Source organism: Cheilinus undulatus, linkage group 3 (genome assembly GCF_018320785.1).
Source record: "Cheilinus undulatus linkage group 3, ASM1832078v1, whole genome shotgun sequence".
Classification (NCBI taxonomy): Eukaryota; Metazoa; Chordata; class Actinopteri; order Labriformes; family Labridae; genus Cheilinus; species Cheilinus undulatus.
The window spans coordinates 10,874,298-10,889,205 of NC_054867.1; the positions used below are offsets into that span (position 1 = coordinate 10,874,298).

The window sequence follows — 14,908 nt, forward strand, 5'->3', positions numbered from 1 at the left end:
TCTGAAGCCTTAATAGATGCCAGCTGCTGTTTTCATGTGCAGTCGTTACATATTCTGTGGTTACATTTTAATTTGAAAGGTTTGGAGGAGGAAATGTTCTCCTGAAGACTTTAGCTGCTGTTCTTGGATGGTTTGGACTCTGATCAAACGTGTTCCACTGAAGTGACGATGAGCAGACCTAGGAGCGGCGAGCAGATCTCACTGAGGGTGACGTCTGCTGTGAGGTGTGTTGTAGTGAGTCATAAAGGAGTGTGTGTGTGCTGGAGTATAGAATATATCCATGTATGTGTGAATGCATTAAGAATAAAAGCATCCAGATGATTTGTATTGTTTTGTTTGGATTATTTTTGTGTTATGTGTGCTGTTTGTTCATATTTCTGGATGCCTGTGTGTTAATCAGAGACTCTGGGGCATTCAGAGAGTGATGTAAGAAGAGATAATGATCTGTAAATCTTTGACTTCATGGTGAAACAAAGAGAGACTTAGAGATATCCAAATATGGAGCGAGTTTCTAATGTTCATGGTTATTTATTTGACTTTTTAATGATGTATAAACCCTCACACTGACGTGTTACAGTACAGGCAGAGAGCAGAGCTGCATATGTTGTGATTTAATCAAACCTGGCTCACAGTGCGGCCCCCCCAGGCCTTTATTTAATGATCAAGGTTTTCCATTACTGAATGAGTCATTTATGGCATTGGACTGCAAAAACTGTATATATTTGTTCAGTAAAATGTGGTTTGTTTGACTGTAAAAGTCCGGAGGAGCAAAATGTTGGCGCTAGATAAACCACTGCATCAGCCAAAGAGAGCAAAACACAAGAAAAAGTGTAAAATGGGCATACAGGAGGGAAATCTCCAAGGTCATTAAGACCCAGTTTAGAAAATATTTTTTCCTGAATTTCTGCTGCAGCAGTCAGTCTCTGTTTCATCATTTCTTTTTGTTCTAAAGTTTGTGAGCAATGTGAGCAGGGGTAGCTGGTGTAAATAAACTAGCATGTCAGAGCCCTCCATGTCTCGTACAATCAAGGTTAGAAAATCATTCTAAAAAAATTTCAGCACATAGTTTTATATTTTATTGGAATTAATGGGAAGCAACCAAACCTAACAACCAGAAAAAAGAGGGCATACCTCTTAATGGCCTTGCCCATTCAACCCTCACCCTGTCTGTCCTCCTGATGGCCATTGTCCAGGCCTTTTCCAGGCTCATGGCCCATCTCTTCCCCTGAGCACATCAGCATAGGACACATGGTCCTGCCAACAATACCAAAAATACTTCGAGAGGAAGTCATCACTAAGGAGTCCAGCTGCCGCCTCTGGCCATCAGTTAGGCCGGCCACACACTACAGGATTTTAAGCCCGATTTGTGTCAAGATTTGCCTCCCCTGACTATCCCCTGAATATCAGACATGTTTGATATTTACGATTTTAGGTCTTAGTGCCTCTGACAGAGTAGCCACAACAACCAATGAGAGCAAGCAGACTGGGTAGCGTCACCAGCCACATCATGTGTACTTTCACCGCTCCCACCATAAACGTAGCTGTACTTCCAGGATCTCATCCTGAGTCTTCCCCTTGTTCACGTGATCAGCCGAGGTCGCTTGTAGGTGTATGGACAGTCTGGCTGAGCTGTGAGTGTGGCCAGCCTTAGCGACTATGCCTTGCAAGAGTAATAAGACCAGGAGGACCAAAGACTGAAGGACTATGGCCTGCATGCTCAGAGCAGGACTTACCAATATCAAGGCAGCCACCTGCCACCTGAGTGCCAGCACCAACCTGTTTGTTGGGTGTTCATCTGCTAGACCAGTGATAAGTGTACCCACCCACACTAGTCTCCCCACAGCCTGGATGCCTCACCTCAGACAAGCTCCCCTGACACCATGAGAATGATTCTAGAGAGAAGTCACGTTCCAGGTACCAACTCGGATCAACTGCCTTAGATTGAGCTGAAACAGTTGGCACCTGGTTGAAGTCACCTCAGCACCACCAGCAATGTTTATCCCTCCTAATCAGCTTTTCACCTTGCCCTGTTGCCTTTATATGATTCACAGCTCCTCTAACTCTAACTAGGGGCAGAATCTGTTAGTGTCGATGTATTAAAAAAAAAATGAAATCAACAAACCTACAGTCATTTTCTTCTCAGAGAGTAGGAAAAACATGGTGGTGAGAATACTCCATAGTTTAAATTCTGGGTTTCTGACGAGTGGCACGCTAACTGTGATGTTCTTTGTTTTCTCAAAACACTCCAAAAACAGTCTAATGACCGAGCGCTCATTTTCTCAGTCACGTCTTGTTACGCTCTAATCAACAGGATCATTTCCACGAATCGCTCTGAGAACTCGAGCTCAACTAGGCGTTAAGGTGTGTGTGTGTGTGTGTGTGGTAGAAGATAGAGAATGGACTGGATAATGGCAAACATTTGTTAAAGATTTTAGACTGAACAAAAGCGCTAAGAGAGCTGGGTGTATGCCGAACACCTGCACAGCACACGCACAGCTCCGTGATTGTGTGTAAGACTTTTCTAGAGAATGAGAAACAGCAAAAAAGGACAGAGACTTTTTAAAGGTTTAAGATTGAAAAACAGAGGAGGGACTAGAAGGCTCTGTAATATCTGTGTGTGATTGATTGTTCTCTGATAGACACTGAAACTTGCAATCAGCGAGCTCTGTAGCTTAATTACAAGAGTGTGTTTGAGAGTTAATGCTTTGAAGGTGTTTGGCTTTATAAGACATTAAAACCTCAGATAAACAGGAAGATCTCTGAGAATTTTACTGCTTTAGTACTGCTCTGACATAAGGCCTTTTAGAGGAGGAATGTTTACTAAATCACAAATTTAATGCTGCTGCAGAGAATATTCAAGAACACCAAATCTGTTCACATCAAAGACTGGAAGTGACCATTCAACGATCAGTTATATTAAACTTATCTACAGTGGTGATTTGAGATTTATTCTCGAGGGGGAATTCCTCAAAGATGGACCAAGATTTATGTCTTAGTTCAACAGCTTAATGCTGACACAAAATAGAAACTGCTAGGGCAGCACTACTAGGGCTGTCAACAGGTCAGAATATAACACTTTTAAAATATGCATCAGTTATATGCTATTTTGACCTTTGAGGCACACTGTAGTTAAGCTACTGCATTCATTTTTTTAGTTAAGGGATGCTAAGGTTGTTTAGTTCAGGGACTTGATTCGGTTAGGAACTCAAATTGCAGCATTGTTGCACTTTCCCGTGGTTTGATTCACATTCACATTGCTCTTGGTCAAACAAACCAAACCGTGCATTTGTGGCGCGATCATCCCAAACAAAGAGCAGTGAAGAAGAAAAGGAGAAGATGAAACCACAAATCCATCTCCTTCTACCTGTCTTTTTTTCTGCATAAACAATGAAAAAACACCAAATTTATGCTGTCATGGGGTTTCTGCTTTTGCACAGAGGCATTACAAGCAGCCAGTGAGCTATTTAGCTTGTCGTTCTTCAAATGAGACAAATAAATCAGCACCAGAGAAAAATGCGGGCCAACATGTGAGCAAAAGACTACGACGTGTTGCTATGGCTACACAGACACAAAGCGAGGTACTGACATGTACTTGAGTGTATTAAATCACAGATAAATCCATAAATCATTAGACTTTATGCCACTTCCTGCCTTTGGTCCACAAGTTGGTCCACTGTGCTTTCACAATTAAGATGAACTGCACCAGAGTCCGTTTGGAAGCGAACTGAGACCCTCCATTTTTAAGCAGAGCAGAGTCCACTTGTTTGGTCCAGAGTTCATGTGAGCTTTCACAACACTCCAAACAAACCAGACAGGGAAAATAGACCTGAAATCGTTTGAGGTGGACCAAACAGCTCTGGTGAGAATGCACCAGTCAGCTTCTGAGCATCTTTACGAGCAACAACTCAACTGCATCTTTGGTGAAAAGTCAGTGTTCAGTTGGCTGAATGAAGAAGCCAAAGGCTTCTAGATATATCTAGATATCATGAAGTAAAACATGGCAGTGCAGGGGTTAGCGCTGTTGCCTCACTGCAAAAGGGTTCCTTTTTCACCCCCCGGTCTGGGCCTTTCTGTGCAGAGTTTGCATCTTCTCCCTGTTCTCCCACCACCAAAGACACGCTTGTTAGGTTAACTGGTGACTCTAAAGTGGCCGTAGGTTTGAGCCTGAGCGTGCCTGGTTGTTTGTCTCTATATGTCAGTTCTGCAATTGACTGGTGACCAGTTAGCCAATCACAGTGCACCCTGTGTCTCACCCGACAAGCTCCAACTGTACTGTAAATTGCTGCATGGGCTTGGGGACACTTCCAGAAATCACTTTCTGTCAAAACAGTTGGCCGTGCCCTTAACAAATGTAAGTTAAATCTGTATCATACAAACAAGACGCCATATGTGAACAGGATCCAGAAATGCTGCGGTCTTCTCTGGACCAAAGCTCATTCAAAGTGGATTATAGAACAATGGAAAACTGTTCTGTGGTCTGATGAATAAAATTTTAAAAGTCTTTATGAGAACTACAGATGCTGTGTCTTGATAACTAAAAAGGAGAGGTACCATCCATCTTGTTATCCTGGCATAGTTTAAAAGCCTGCATCTCTGATGGTATGGGGTTGCATTAGTGCCGATGTAAGCGTTGGTTTACACATCTGGAATCGATGCTGAAAAGCTAAGAAATTGGTATTTTTGTCGCTTTGAAAAGAGTGATTATTCAGATTAAAACTGAAATGTGCCTATCATAGTTCAACTTTATGATGGACCATGACTTTTCTGACCTCCATGGGCCCCCAGTGTGGCTGATGACAGTGGTCATCAATCCAATGCTTCATTTTTTTTTTTTTTTTTTTGCTAAATCATCACATAAGGAACTTTTTTCATGATTTGTTGCTCTGGAACTGATTTCTTTTAAAATTAAACTCATTATAAAAGTTCAAGAAAGAAAAAAAGGAATTGCAGAAAGAATGTGCAACAGGAAATGACTAAGTTTAATAAAATGAATGGAGTTGGAGTTCCTCTTCTCTTGGGTTTTTCTGGGGGAGTTTGAATTGTGAGAGCAGACTGGGTGGTCAGGAGGAAGAAAGGCTGACGAACAGACTCAGTGGCCTTTCATCACATCCTCTTTTGACATTGACCTCCTGCCCTGACTAATCCTGACCCCTCTGACACATTTGATGCAGATCTGCATCAAGATGTTCAGAGGTCATGACCTCATGTCATATGACCAATCAGCAGAAATCCAGACCACAGCTGATCCATCAGGAGTGATCAACAAAAATAAAACACAAACAAACCGCAACCAGACTCACTGGCCAATCAAATCCTCATCACAAGACTGGCTGCTTTTATGCTTTTTATCTTCCAATTCTCTCCTTCAAACTCACAGCCCTGATTCTAGCAAGGGAACACTTATTCTTTATACATTTTAATTCACTTTTCAAGAAGACTGTGAGGCTGTAGAAGTTATCAAGGAGACTAATGGCAAACTTTAGAGCAGAAAATGACTGATTTGAATGCACAATGGTTCTGCATGATGTGAAGCATTTGGTTTCCTCTCATCTTCAGAGTTATTTAACCATGTCTCCCTCAGGGAGAACGCTCAGAGATATCTCCTGTGTAGCTGTCTTTCATTGAGGTGGTTTATTTCCTGTCATCATCATTTGATAGATGGGATCTATAGGGATCAAGAGGCAGAGCCAAGCAGGAGGTCTATGGATGAAATACAGTTTTTTTTTTTTGTCTTCAGATCTGCCGTATCTGTCAGTACCTACACTGGCATGAGGATCCAATATAAGCTTGTTTCTTACTGGGTCATTCTTGGGAAAGTAACTGTTAAGGTTGGACAAAACAAGAATTAAAAATGTGGATTTAGACCTGTCAGCCCATGTTTTGTCCCTAATAGTTGGTATGTAGAGGTTTTTCATGAGTTTAATGGTTGAGATATGACCTTCTTTTTATTAGTTATTCAACCTCTTTGCTTTGAAGATCTGATTACAGGCCTATAACTAGGAGTTTTAAAGAATCCCCCTCACTTAACCTTGCAAATCCAATGGATTGACCGGTTTACATACCTGTCAACAGACAGATCTGTCTTGCAAAGCTTCACGGTGATACTTTTGTTCCTGGTCAGTGAATGACCAGATCGTTCACTCTCAGATTCCTCATATTTTGTCTGTGCAGTGATCAGCATGCAGAGCGCACCCTGATCCATCTTCAGCACAATTTCTGCACACACAGAAAGACCTTTAAGGTCTATTTTCAGCTGAGGCTATTGGGAGAATGCATAAATCCATGTAGAGCAGATTAACCCAAACAGGGACAAGCATCTGGTCATTTTCAAACACGTCAAGCTGAAGGTCATCAGTAGGTCAGAGGGTCACATGATGCCATGGATGAAGAAAAGCTGCTCGTTAAGGTGGAAAACAGGACTCTCATTTATCTAGAGAACATGCAAAAAATGCAGACTAATATCCAAGTGATCAGCAAATCAACCTCAGAAAGGCAAAGTGACCCGTTGTTAACATGCTACTCTCTCTTTGGACTTGTCATAACGTGGCCTTGCAATCTCCACATCAATCTGTAGCTGTCTTGTGATCTTATGATCTCTCATCCCCAGCTGCACGTTGCTCCAGAAACGTTTCATGTTGGTAAATGCACACCATCAATCAGGGCAAAACAATGATGCACACATAGCAGATGAAGGAGTTTGTGGAATCTGCAGATCGGCATGATTTGAGGAGAAAGAGGTGGTAGCGGGCGTTGTTCAGTCACAGCAACTATAAACCTGTTAACAATGGCATCTTGCGAGTCCATGCCTGGTTTTTGGTGCATGAAACAAGATTTTACCCTCCTTGATCAGAAGATGAGCAGAGCCTCTTCAATTTAAAACCGTAAATATTAAAAATATTCAGTAGTTATGATCAGAAATCCTGCTATGTAAGTGGAAAACAGAGGACAGAGGAGCATGTAGTCTGTGGATTGTTATCTAGACTGGAACAACAGCCAATCATGAAGCAAGCTGTCTAAAGGAGGAAGCACAACAAACACAGCCATGGTAGTAAGAGTAAATTTAAAGCATGAAGTTTAACTTATTGATTAGTGATAACAACAGGAGTGTATACGACAAGTCCTTTAAAACACAATTAAACTGATGTGTTGTTCAGAGCTGCAGCATAATTTGAGTTCTGCTCCCAAGGCAGCCCTCTATCTAAAGGACCAACATTTTGTTGATATTTGATTGTTCATAGTTTGACACATACTCTGTCAATGTATCTGTTCTCCTTTCCTTTATGTTATTGCACTTGTTTTGCAGTTCAGTGCCTTGTTAGTCACTCTTTTGATTCATGACGTAGATATAACAATAATGAACTGGAATTAATTGATGTGAAGTTTAAAACAAATTTTGAAAATGAGGGGAGAAAGTGCAAAATGCCCCACTTAAAAAAACAGAACATCCTCATTCCACAAGGCTGGCTGCAGGCCTGAGTTGGACATTGTATGAAATAATGGGTAACATGATCTCAGAGGGATGCAGCTCTGTGTGTATGGCCTGTGTGCACACTTACGTACATGTGTTAGGAGATCGCCTCCGTGAAAAATGAGGTGTGGAGAAGTCATAACTCCACCAAGAAAGTGATACAGAGACACTGTTTGATCTGATTTCAGAGGGAGCTGTGTTATGGGCTAAACCTAAACTCTGTGTTCACAGAGGGATATCATTTACAGTTGAAAATCCTCTGGGATAGTTTACAGATGAGCCTTTATGTGGTCATTTTTGACTAAGCAGGTAATTGTGACAAAGGTAAAGCTGCTCTTCCTTTACTTTAAAAAACTGAAGGTAGCCAAAACTGAATGGAAAAGACTGCACTGTCTCAAATGATCTGAAAAGATAGCAAAGATATTTCTCATTTTTAAAAAATCCACATTCAACTCATGGAGCCAAGTGTTAGTTTATAAAGGACACAGTAGTCATACCTCCAGCTGTGATCAGCTGAAAGCCGTCTAATCCTAATTATCACCTCCCAGCTCCCACAGCCAAATTAGATTTGAAGAGATTTATTTTTCAAAGGAATTTTGATTAGAAAGACATCTATTCTCTTCTTACACCATGTACAGAAATATTAAGGATGGAGAGGCCCCTTTCATATTCCTCACCTTGAGGATATTTAAAACCAGTAAAACCATTTTAATGTAGGTTAAGATATGCAAAGTTACTGAATAGGCCTAAACTAACCCCTGACAAGACATTTTCAGGATGTTGGGGAGACCAGTCAGATTTCAGAGTGCCCTGTTAAGCCTCGGCTACCACTTGCTCCGCCCCTGAAACGTTACTGCTTCTGCTATTTGTTGCTGTAATTCATCAGAGAGTTATAGTTATTATTTTGGTCACAAATGTGGTCGCTATAGTCACAAAAAAACGCATAAATACATTTTTGTCAAAATGTTTGTTTACCTGATTAACATGGTAGCACGGGCCTGTGCAGAAATTCTGAAGTTCAGTACAGTCAAGCACAATGTTAATGTTCACATCTGGGACATTTTTTGTTTAAATCAAGTATTTGCTGAAGGCCAATCAAAAATGGACTGTGGGCCACAATTGGCCCCCAGGCCCACGTTTGGACACCCCTGCCTTAGGATTTTAGTGATGAAGAAATTATATTTGATGCTAACTTTTACATCACTGTATCACCTTTCTGTCTTGTGGGTCTTGTTGGGGTCCTCAGATTTCCACAGATGAAGGAACAGAGACTCCAAGTAAAGAAGAGCAAGAACCACTGACCTAAAGGAATATCTAACGTCAATGCTTTTTTGTAAACGGACAGATTTTTCTGTCAGTGGGATCCCCTCAGTCCTGGCTTTATGTTATGTTTTTAAGTGTGACCAAGAGTGATTAATGGCTGTATGTATGAACCTGACCACATTGCTCTGCTGCTGATGTTTCCCATGATTCTCTTCATTTTCCTTGCACGGCTGGCGAGCAGAAACTCTTGTGTCAGCTGTGATGAAAGCAGTGAGGACGTCAGAGCTGCTGTGATTTATTTCCTTTTAAATGTTTTTCACTGGTGCTGAGTTGTAACAAATGTGCCATGCTGCATTCAAAGACACGACTTCTTTTAAAGCCACAAAGCGGTGTCTCTGTTCACATTAAACTGGAGATCCTCAGTGGGGGGTCTGGATGTCAGGACGGTCTCTCCCAGTTTCATGGTTAATTTCCTGCACTCATTTAGGTGATTATTCGCAGCATGGGCAGGTCAGCGGAGCTGACTCACGGGGAGGTTACAACGGCATGAGAACTCAGGGAGCTTCAGGGTTAATTAGTGTTTTTACTCAAGTTCACATTTAAAGCCAGAGTTCACGGATTTACCTACAGTCGACCCGGATTCACCAAATCTGTTACAGATGGAGGATGAAGGTTTTTGAATAATGGAGTCCAATATAAGGTCTGACTTCTCCCATAGAAAAACAGTTTTATATTAAAGAAGCTAGCACAGAAAGTTGTTTGATTGTGTTTTCAATTTCCATCGGACACATGTGCGCCCTATTCCATCCGTGCCACTCACTCTAGAGCTAATCGAACCGTCTCTAGACAAACTCAAGCTTTTGCAGCAAACATCAAAGTCCACCTCTGTGCATTCAAGGCTTTACTCAAGATCTGTGCCAAGGCTCATTTTCAGCACAAGTCAAGTTGAACCGAGCAGATCAACCTAAACCTATCAGGCTAGAGAGACTGGTTCTTATATCTACTGCATGGGATATGTTTCACATCCATCTGTTTCAAACTCATCCTGGAGCTGGTTGAGAAAAGAATGAAAGCATCTTTTCCAGCAGCAGCTGCCAAACTTTTTCAGTCAGGCCCCATTGGCAGATGAAAATATTTTCAGGCCACACCCCTCACCGTACATATCAACATGTAAACTCCACAATTTTGTAAAAGATAACATCAGTTTTAAAAATCCAACTCTCTGGAGATGAACAATTCCTTGAAACTAAAAACTTAGTGAGCATCTTTTAAGAGTTAAACTCTCAGTTCTGCAAGAATTTCAGTGACTTCTGTTGGCTTGTTTTGTGCAGATCCTCTTGAGTCTTGGGAGCAGCTGTGAGACAAACACTCTCAGTTCATTTTCAGTGCACGTCCATATTTTGTCTTTGTTGGGGCAACTGCAGAAAAACCTTTCTCACACAGGTAGGATGCTGCAAAAGTTAGGAGTGAGGGCTCCTACCTAACAGTGGGTACTACTTTTCTTCTCCTGTCCAAAATACAGACAGTGTTTTGGAATTGGGCATCAATGAGCTGACCCTCTTCTGCAGTGTGCCACTACATCAGAGCCATTGTTGACAGGTTTGCAGTATAACTAAATCACAACAGCTACTGCCTCGATCCCTTCAAATGACGCTAATTGGTTTGGTAATTTTTCAGAAGGGGCACAAATTTTACCGACTGAAGCTTTGCAAGATGAATGTTCCTAATGACGGACTTGAAATCTGGCCAATCAATCAGCTTTGCAAGGTTAGGTTAACCTGAAAAGGAAGTCTGATGGGGGAATGCATGGAACATCCAATCAACTTCCAAGTACAACACTTTGTACAGACTGCTGATGCATATCCCATTCATAAAACTACAGTTAAACCTCAGCAGGTGAGTTTGCATGCCATCGGCAGAGAAAAGCCATGATGCAGACAGATCAACTTGCACAGGGCTGCTTTGGGTTTTAGGAGTTAGCATGGAAAAGCTGAAGAAACATGGACATACATGTACGTAGCGTGCATACGTGTAAGTAGCCCATTTTAGGAGTTTAATCCAAAGTCCCTGCTTCACTTTCACCACAGTCTTTGTAACTTCCTGTCACTGGCATAACTAGTCCACCTCAGTCTAAAGCTGTATAACCTCTACAGCTGGCAGAAGTGAAAAAAATTAGAGGTCATTTTTAATGTTAAATATTAAAAATTGAGAAAATAAAAAGAAAACAGTAAGCTTAATCAGCACAGAAGACTTTAGCCAGAGCAAACATTTTTGGACTACATTAATGCCATTATTATGGAACTATATATCTTTCAGTGGAGATGTATTGCATATTGGAAAGAACCGCAGTCCTTTTCCCTCCTCGCTCCGATTCTCATTCACAGCTCTGTGAGGCCGAGCGGACAGCGTTACAGAGTAAACAGAGCGGTGAGCGAGCAGCAGGCCGAGGCTGAGTTTCAGGGTTAATTTGCTCTGCTTGTTCAGGTCGTTTTCTGCCTGCTTTAACCCAAATCCCCCGAGAGACGAGAGGCAAACGCTCTGCAGGCAGACTGATGAACTGCTGCTGGTACATGTGTGAGTGTGTGGGTGGCTGTGTGTAACTCAAGCGTGTCCAAAATATGCAGCCTGTGGTCCATTTTTGATTGGCCCCTCTGCAAATTCTAAACATTAAATGAAATATGGGGCTCGTGTTAGAACATAAACATTGTGATTGACTATTCTGCACTCCTTAGTTTTAACACAGGGCCGTAGGCTCAACACACTAAGAGGAATACAGAAATGCCCATTTGCATCACTTCCTGTTGGCAGAAGAGGGCGCTATGATGAGCTGTTTTCATGTGGGCATGTTCAAAGTGATACTGTTGTGCTACCAGAACATGCTGGAGACCATAGAATGATCTCCCCCAAAGTTACATCAGTTTTCAGTGAATCATTTTCCAAAAATAGGCCTTATTTTGAAATTCAGGTGAAGCTGGTGGACTTCCTGTTGGGATTTTGGCATGGGTCTAAGCGGCTTTTTTATAGGTGTGGTTAAGATGCATGTCCTGACCGAAGATCATCTGCATAAATTCAATGGTGTTTGGGGGCTGAATTTTTAAAATGACAAAAGAGTAAAAAGGGAAAGTTGGCAGAAGGGGGCGCTGTTATGGATTTATGATGTTGATGCATGATTTGATAGACTCTCCATGTGTAAAGTTATGGACAATTATTGTAGTTATTACACCATGTTTTTGAAGAGGTTTTTGAAAGAAAATTGATTTTTTTAGGTTTGGCCCTGGTGAAAAGACCTGCATTTGATAAGTTGATATCTCCAACTTTTCTAGTTTAAGGAAAAACCAGTCTGGTGTCAAGCAGATAAGTCTCCTCTGAAAAGTTTGATCAGATGCGAGGACTGTAAATTTGCAGAAAATCGTCAAAAAATTGCCAAAAATTTGAAAGTTTTTAGTTTGTAGTGCGGTTCCTGTATATTTTAGAGGATTGCCCCAGGAGAGTTTTTTTTTTTTTTTTTCTTGGTCTTGACCTGATACATATGTGTACCAGTTTTCATGGCTGTAGGTCTTACCTAGTCCCCTATCTCAATTTTGGCCCCTGTATAATGGATTTCCACAATTCCACTATCAGACAAGAGGTTCACTTGGGGGACGTTTTTCTGTGAGGGCTCTGGGACTTTTAGGGCATGTTAAGACCCCCCAAAACAGGCCGCAAAGTGTCGGAATACAATAATAGGTAAGAACACCTACAGTTTCAATAGGGTCCTCGCTGACCCTAGGTCAGGGCTTGGGCCCTAATTATTACTGCACTGGCAACCAAAATAACAATAGATCTGTAACACCCAGTAAGTGGCAGGTAGAATCACACTCCTTTGCTCTGCTTTCTGAATCTTTTCAAGGTCAGATTCTCAAATTATATCGCTCAAATCTTCTTCAAGCACCCACTCGTTTAAAGTTTGTTAGCTTTGTGCAGTTTGCAACATTTATCCTGACCAGGGGTGGCCCCATTGCTAGTCAGGGCCGATAAGGGTCACATAAAACCACCAAAAATGTGTCCTCTCTGTCTCTCTCTCAGATCTGAGGAATGGTTCGATGGTGTACTGGGAGGGCGGAGTCAGCGGTGGATACCAGGTGTTGTTATTGGACGAGGATCAAGGATGGCTGTTGGTTGGAGGGAAAGACCACATCTACCTGCTGAGACCTGACAGTCTGGATCAATCCACGCAGACGGTGAGACAGTAATCACATACCATACTGCATGCATCAACATTTTACACTCCAAAGTTAATAATAAATCTGTGAAACCTTTAAATCAAAACAGTACTGTGAAAGGACGTTTGTTTCTGTTTTTGTCTGCTCTATCAGATTTATTGGCCCGCTGCTAAAGATCATGTGAAGCACTGCTTGATGGCAGGGAAAAGCCTGGAGGTAAGAATCTGGCATTAAAAATGCTCAATAAAAGGCAAAAAGGAAAATCTCTCATTATCCATGGGGCTCTAATGTAAATAGGATTAGGGGTGGAACTTGTGGTAGTAAAGTGGAAGTAGGAAAAATGTTTTTCTCCCAGTGACTAACCTTACCACCAAAGGGAGTCATTAGCTTAGTGTCATTATAGAAAACACATTTTCCTCACTCAGTGGCCACGGTCAAAATGGGGAACCATATGGGAAAGTCTCAACCAAAATTCATCCTTAAGTATCATTGGAGCTAGAATTAAGGTGGATGTACTTTTTATGATGACAATTTTAAAGAATGCATGCTTCATCCTGGTTCCTACCAGTCTTTCTCTTCCTCTAATTGAAGTTTCAAGCTACGGTTAGCTTATCTCACTTGAACCTGAGGACTAACAGTTGGCTGTCCAAGCATCCGTAGAGGTCAGCAGATTGAGCCCTTTGTGTAATCCATGGGAAAAATGATCCATAAAACCACCAATTAAGACTTTTATGAGGGGTTGTGGTCCATGAGTGTTTCTTGGCTGTGTCCCATACTCTCCTGGAGTCTTCACTTGCCAAAAACAGTCTGTAAAATAATTCACGTGAAACAATGAATTGCTGGTTTTTATACTTTTTGTGTTTTATTGTTTTGTCACTCTCATACTGTGCATTACACGATGATCATCTCCTTTTTCAAGTCTTTGTGCAAATCAGAAAGGGCAGGCTGTTTTGCATAGCTTCAGATTTACCATGCATCTGGTGTTAAACTTCTTATTTCACTATCAGCAAGAGAGCTTTTACAGTGCAAGATGCCTGTGGCTCTGCACCATTTCTCAAATTAGTCATGCTAAAATCTGATTAAATATGATAATCTATTGCTTTATTGTCCTTGCAGACAGAGTGTGCAAACTTTGTGCGGCTGCTGCAGCCTTACAATAAGACCTCCGTTTATGCCTGTGGGACCGGAGCCTTCCATCCACAGTGTGCATACCTGCAGCTAGAGCTCAACACAGAGGTAAGAGGGCCTTCCTATGTTCATGTATTTATTTAATAACTCCTCAGCAACTATTTGTTTCACACATGCTGCATAAAACATGTGCTGAGGCATTTTGTATGCCAATGAAAAACATCTTTTGGTCTCATTTTAAATGTAAATTTACCGTGCAAAACAGCTGTTTCTACATTTATTGTGTGAACATCCATGGATACTGAGTTGAGTTGTTATTATTGTTTTTGTAAAGAGTGCTACGAGTTTCTTAAAAGCTGGGATGCTATCAGTAAGTTTTTAAAGGCCTAAAAATGTGTTTGGTATTTGTAAGCAAACTTTACCAGGAAAACTGCCTTCATAAACTAAAACTAAAGGTAATCATGTCAAACATACAGTCCTGATTTGTTGTATTTATCTAACAAGTTTGAGGAGGAAAACCTTTGCTTCTATACAGAAAATAGGTTGTTAGATTGTGATATTTTAGATGAAGCTGAAGTAAGGATTTCTTTCTGTTTGAGAACCTAACCTCCTAAATACCAGGAAAAAAATATTATCCAATCACATTTTTTTAAATTCCCCAATCTTTGTAAGGTAATTAGAATACCAAATTATTTTTTTATATTTTTGAATAAAATGAAAAAAGGTTTTATTTTAAAGATATTATGTGTATACTACAGTGGACATCGGAACGCCATACATGTGAAACTGAACCTCGATCGCAATCAGTTAGTCCTAAAGAAAATACCAAACAGTCAACATCAGAATG

General features: G+C 41.1%; 1 protein-coding gene across 1 annotated transcript in view; it reads left to right on the plus strand.

The window, feature by feature from the left end:
- si:dkey-49n23.1 (semaphorin-3D) overlaps nt 1-14,908 on the plus strand; it is a 151,053-nt gene that overhangs the window by 99,960 nt on the left and 36,185 nt on the right. The window contains exons 3-5 of the mRNA XM_041782626.1: nt 12,797-12,951; nt 13,087-13,149; nt 14,050-14,169. Of these exons, the coding sequence (XP_041638560.1) occupies nt 12,797-12,951; nt 13,087-13,149; nt 14,050-14,169 (338 nt within the window). The remainder of the gene's footprint in view (nt 1-12,796; nt 12,952-13,086; nt 13,150-14,049; nt 14,170-14,908) is intronic.